Source organism: Parus major, chromosome Z (genome assembly GCF_001522545.3).
Source record: "Parus major isolate Abel chromosome Z, Parus_major1.1, whole genome shotgun sequence".
NCBI classification, from domain to species: domain Eukaryota; kingdom Metazoa; phylum Chordata; class Aves; order Passeriformes; family Paridae; genus Parus; species Parus major.
In genome coordinates, this window is record NC_031799.1 from 9,622,082 (window position 1) to 9,628,081 (window position 6,000).

Consider the following 6,000-nt stretch of genomic DNA (forward strand, 5'->3'; position numbering starts at 1 on the left):
GTCATGCACCACACTCATTTGAACGGTGAAACGTCTTCCAGTAAGTCCAGCAAGTGAAGTTGTTTCTTTCACAAAATCCAGTTCCTTGTATATTTTTACAAGGTACTTTCCAAAGGAGAAAAAGTGACCTCAGACAGGGGTATATTTGCTGATTTCAGGAGTATTTGTACCTATCATTTACATCCGATTTCACTTGGAAATACAAGAAAGAGATAAAACTTTTAAAGTAAACTGATGAAACCACAAGCCAACCAGGACTGAAAAACATATAAAACAAGATTTGCTATCACCAACAAAGGACATAAGTTTTAAATACCACAGCTGATTTTGGCCATAAGAACTGATTGTTCTTTCAGATCTAGTGTAGAACAAAAACAGCAGATTCACCAAGGTCCTATCAGTGACAAAGTCTACACTGACTAACAAGCTTGACAAAAATCTTCTCCTTAAGAAGCTCTCAAGAGAATTAACGATTAAGAAGAATCAGTTTGACACACATTACAAAGAAATAGGAAGGGAAAAAACTCCAGCACTTACGGCTCATATTCATAATTTTTTTTTTTTTCCTGGAAAACAGCTGTTTACCAAGAATAAGAATGATGAAATGCAGAATAACAATACTGACCTAATACCGTGTGTTAACAAAATGACCTCAGTAAACTGAGCCTAAGGTCACTTTGATCAACCCGTCAACATAAGTTTCGATAAATAAGTGAAAGGACAACAGGCAGAACAATACCAAAGACACACACAGAAATAGACACACTGCCAAGAATTCAACATCGAGCTGTTAAGGAAGGATATTTAGGGCTTTCCAGCGGCGGAACTGATAGCAAGGAGCTCACCGACCACAACGCGAAGTGATGCTGTTCGGGGACAATACGAACAACAGGTTCGGAAAGTCCCACCTTATGGGCCGAACAACCACAGCCCGACATCTGGCCGCGGCTTACAGAATATAACTCTGCTGACCAGACAGCTCTGTGTTTTCAGCTCTTTTCCACGCCGCTCACCCTCGGGGCAGCCCAGGCAGGCTGAGCCCCGCAGTGCCCGGCGGCAGCCCTAGTCCCGGCCCCACTCCCCCCAGCCCCGCACAGCGCTCCCCGCGCCCCGAGCCCCCGGCCAGCGTGCCCGGGGCTGCCCCGCCCGGCCCGCCCGGCCCCGCACCTCCGGGCTGATGTAGGACACGAAGGACGGCTTGGCCGCCCTGGCCCCGCCGCCCAACATGGCCCCGGCCCGCGGCGGCGGCGGCGGCGGCGCTTCCCAGCGCTCGTCCCGAGCGGGGAGGCAGCGGAAGGAGCGATCCCGCGGCAGCGCGGCGACGCCGAGCCGCATCACGGAGCCGACACCGCCCATGCCCGCCCCCGGCCACAGCCCCGAGCCCGGCCCCGCTCGGCGCCGGCCATTTCTGCGGCACCGCCTCCCGCCGCGCCCGCCCTCACGGGGCGCGGCCCGCGGCCCTCAGCGCGGGGGGTGCCTCGGCTCCCCGGTGTGTGCCCGGGGAGTGCCCACACCGCTCTGCCCTCCGCCTGCGGCTGGAACCAACGGGGATCTCCCGCCGGTTTCTGTAATTTCGGGGTAACCACGTACCTTTGTGTGTGGCCGCAGGCACCTCCCGCTCCTGGCCTGTTCCTTGATCCAGCCGCCACTTCCACAGAGTCATAAAATCGCAGAGTGGTTCGGGCTGTAAAGGACCTTAAAGCTCATCCGGAGCCAACCCCCTGCCGTGGGCACGGACACCTTCCAGGCTGCTCAGACACCTACCCAGCCTGGCCTTGTGCACTGCCAGGGATGCGGCATCCACAGCTTCTCCGGGCAGCCTGTGCCACTGCCTCACACCCTCACAGTAAAGACTTTCTTCCTAATATCGCATCTGAACTTCGTTTAACTCATGTATTGCATTGTTTCTTACTCGACTGCCAAACCCTATGTATCTGTGCACACTTAGAAGGCAACTCAGGAAAATCTAGTGCAAGAAAAATGACATAAAATGTGCTTTCCATTAAATAATCCTCTAAACCCTCTAAAATGTGACTGCTGATACACCCCGAGAAGTCCTCTCCCTAATGCCTACTTAATGTGTTACAGCCACAGCCTCCCTGGAATGTCGTCTTTGGACACTGTATAATCACAGCTGTAAATATAGACCAGGTTTAACCGGTATGTAGGTTACTTTTAAAAGCCTCATTTTTATATGAATACAGAACAATGCAAATATTGTTAACGGCCTGTGGCAATGCGGCAAGACTACCCAGCAATTCAAATGGCAAATGGTAACCCAGGTGACAAGTTGTGCACAAAGTAGACTTTATGGAAATATTTTTACAAAAATAAAACATACTTTAAAAACTTCAGTAGACCATAGGACATGAATATAAACAGCTCATTCAAATATTAGTGATACGCACTTTTCATATAATTTCCCCCTCTTACTGTTTTAATACTTCTCTTTATTTACCTTGTTCCAAAACCAGACCTAGGAGAACTACAGAAGGAAGAAAAAGGATTACATGGAGTTATAAGACAGCATTTATAACAGTTAAATGGAGTGACTGCTTCAATTCAGAAATAAAGCAATTTCCCTGTTTTCAGAGTCAAGGAATGAGAAGTCACCCTAGAACAGAAGTCTTTTGGATTTAATCACCTTCTCTCTGGGAAAAAAAACCCAAAACAACTTAGAGATTAGCTTTCCTTAGTAGTTTTATAACAAAGGCTATTCTGGTATGGGAACCCACGCTGAAGAGCTCTCATGTTTCACTCCACAGCTGCTTCCACATCATTCCTTAAATCACATCTCAGCTGCATAGGTCAAAAGTACACCCCATGGGATTAAACTGGTGCAAATCCAGGGTCAGGGGAAATGTGGGACACCACCTCTGTGCTCCCTAGAGTATTCAAGTACTTTAAGAAAGAGAACAACATATTAAAAAAAAAATCTTTCAAAGTACCTGGATTTAGAATGGGAGTAATGTGAATACCTCATCACACCATGAGGTTTACAGCACACTAAGGCAAAAATCAGCTACTTACTGACATAGCATTTTTCAAAGAGGAAGGGATGTTTTGACATCAGGCCAGAGTCTTAACTCCGATGGGAAGTGCTAAAGCAGCCTTAATTCCCACACAGCACATGGGAATTCAGTTTTCATCTTGTCATCCAACAAAGCGCTACATAAAAATAATCTGAATGTAACTGCTATTCTCCATCAGCAAAATACCCACATGGTGATGAACAGGGAGTACTTCATCCTGGGGTTCACTCTCCAGGATGCAAAATGTGTGGAACTGAACCCATTGCAGAAGAGATTTGGAGCTTTTTTGCTAGAATTTGAGGGCTGGATTTGTATTCCCCCTTAGTCAGTGTGTTCATCTTTTCTGGAACGGAAGAAATAATGCTATCACAAGCAAGTTAACTTACTCCACAGAAGAATATTACCATCTGAAAGGGCCAGCTGCAATCCTGACTCTGTGCCCAACAGATTACCAAGTGCCATGTTCTTCCCTTTCCCCAGGAAGAACGATGTATTCTTACTTTCTCCTCTAAAATCTGGAGCTCTCTGTGGGAAGTACTCGCAAAAGTCAACTTCAGCCTTGCCACCTCGTCTCTGCAGATTCCTGTCTGCAGGAGGGAAACTCAAGGAGCAGTTCTGCTCTTCCTGTAAACAAAGATTACTTTGTTTATAAAATTCACATGCTACCAATTTGAACAGTTCTTCAGGCTGAATTCTCAGCTGTGCCCAGGCTTGGTGGCACAACAGCTGATGGAAGGGAGACACAAAGGGACTGTTTGCAGCTTCTCTATTAATTTTCTTTCAATGATCCTCTTAACTGCAACTTGTATCTCGTATTTTCCTTTGTGGCAGTCCTCCATGTCAGCATTTCCTTGGCTATGGGAAGTAAGTATCCTGGATAAGGGATTATCCTAGGCAGTATCTGGAGCACAGTTGGTGAAGATCTGTGAACACAGCTCTTTGTATCACATTTCAGCTTTTCTGAGCTTTGGCCTTTGTAAATCTCGATGCCTCGGAGAGTGCAAAGGGTGCTTGGATACTCAGTGGGTGCAGGCCACTGTGTTGTGGGTGCTTTGGTATAGGTTGGACAGATGTAATGAGTTCTTAAAGCCATCCATGAGCACTGAGCAAACTAACTAACATTATTATATCTATTTTTTTACTTCCCATTTCCTCCTTCTGAAGAAAATAGGGGGTGTCTTTGCCATGCTGCAGACCTGCAAAGTCACAGGTGTGCATGACTCCCAGAGTAGTAAATCAGAGGCAGGAATCTGCAGCTGTGCTCCCCTTTGAACATTCATCATGGCTGGATCCAGGTCTGGTCACTACTTTTAGTACATGCAACTCCAGTGGTGACACAGGAAAAGAATTTGAAGTAGCAGCTCAGAAGAGGATTTCAAACAATTACCATTTGTCACGGTTCCATGATATTTCTATTCAGAAAATCTACCTGGGTGTACAGTTTGATTTTTCTTATTTTCACATTGTCTGGGCCTTACCAGAACTGCACTTAGGTGTGCAAACATGGGTGTTTCTGTTGCATCCATTCAGTTACTCAGACATTTCACGGAGTATTGCAGGCGCTCATGTGTAACTCAGAGGGGAGGAGCTGTCCCAAAAGTGTTACCCTGAGTATACAGAGATCTCCCATGCATGCTGGGTCTGATACTCCCTATTAATATAGTTCAATTAAGTAACTGAGTTTAGGACTTTAGTATTTCAAACATTTTAAGAAATCAGAAAAAATCAGAAATGAGGAGTATACTGAGATGTCCTCTGGGAAAAGGTCACCAAATCAATCTATAGACAGCCAGCAGCTACCTCTAAGGCTAAGATAATTTTCTGTGAAAAATCATGAATGTTAGCTTTCTGTAAATTACAACAATTCTAAAAAAATAAAACAACAAAAACAAAAGCCATAAAAGGACTCGACTCTAAGATACTACTTCTAATATACTACTTCTAATACTGTATTCACATTGACATTTTCATTCTCCAGTATTTTCAGTGTCCTTCAGGAATCAGTTTCCAAACTTGGTTCAGATTGCAGTCTGTCACCTTTGAGGTGAGCTAATTTTTGAAGTATATGGTCAGAGATTGTGTCTCATGTAAACATTTTATTGTTCATCTTTGTTGCAGTGGCTTTTCTCCACTGATTGTATAGTATGTTTCAATTTTTTCAGCAGTTTTCTACTCCTCATTATGAGAACCTAATCTCTCTGGGTAAAAGGAAAGCAGATCTACTTTAGCTTTCCTCAGCTGGAATATCTGGCTGATTCCTGTTCCATCCCATGTCGCAGTCCTGAGACACTATGTGTCCAGCTCCTCCCCAAAGGTGGTTGAAGAGATGTAATTTTTTTTTCTTGACTAAAGGCACCTGGGATGTCCCACATGGCCGCACATCATGACTCAGATGGCAAACAGCAGTTCCTTCAGGGGTAGCAATACACACCACTGCCATTTTGTGTCCATCCCTTAACTACTGAGTGTTTTTGTTCTGCCAGGGCCTTCCAGAGCTAACCTTCCTAACTCTTCTAACCAGGAAGGTTCATCTGCCATTTGGGACATACAGTTCCAAAACACGCACACAGAAGAGTGCAAGACCAAATTAACAACTACTCCATGAAGAACAGGACAGAGGCATTAACTGCTGAGAACACACCCTGGAGCAGAGTGTTTACTTTGGTCACAGAGATGCAGCTGGGAATTACATGTCTTAAATTTGAGGATGGAAAACAAAATATTACTGTGAGAGTTGTGAAAACTCAGGGAAACTGACATTGAATGGCAAAATCACCTTCTCATAATAGCTACAAGTGGGAGAAGAGGAAGTGAGTAACTTTTTAATGACTCTCCTCACCCAGAAAAAACATGAATACAAGGGCTAGGGAAGTTCCCCACCTTTTCTTAGCTCTTTTGAAGCAAACACAATTACTTGCTTGTGGGCACACACAGACTTCTTTGTCATGGGGTGAACTTCTTTATTTTA

General features: G+C 45.1%; 1 protein-coding gene across 1 annotated transcript in view; it reads right to left on the reverse strand.

Moving 5' to 3' along the window:
- Nucleotides 1–1,301, reverse strand: part of MTMR12 (myotubularin related protein 12) — a 33,737-nt gene extending 32,436 nt beyond the window's left edge. Inside the window, exon 1 of the mRNA XM_015615071.3 lies at nucleotides 1,168–1,301. Within this exon, the coding sequence (XP_015470557.1) occupies nucleotides 1,168–1,227 (60 nt within the window). The 5' untranslated portion in view covers nucleotides 1,228–1,301. The remainder of the gene's footprint in view (nucleotides 1–1,167) is intronic.
- Nucleotides 1,302–6,000: the final 4,699 nt, after the last annotated feature.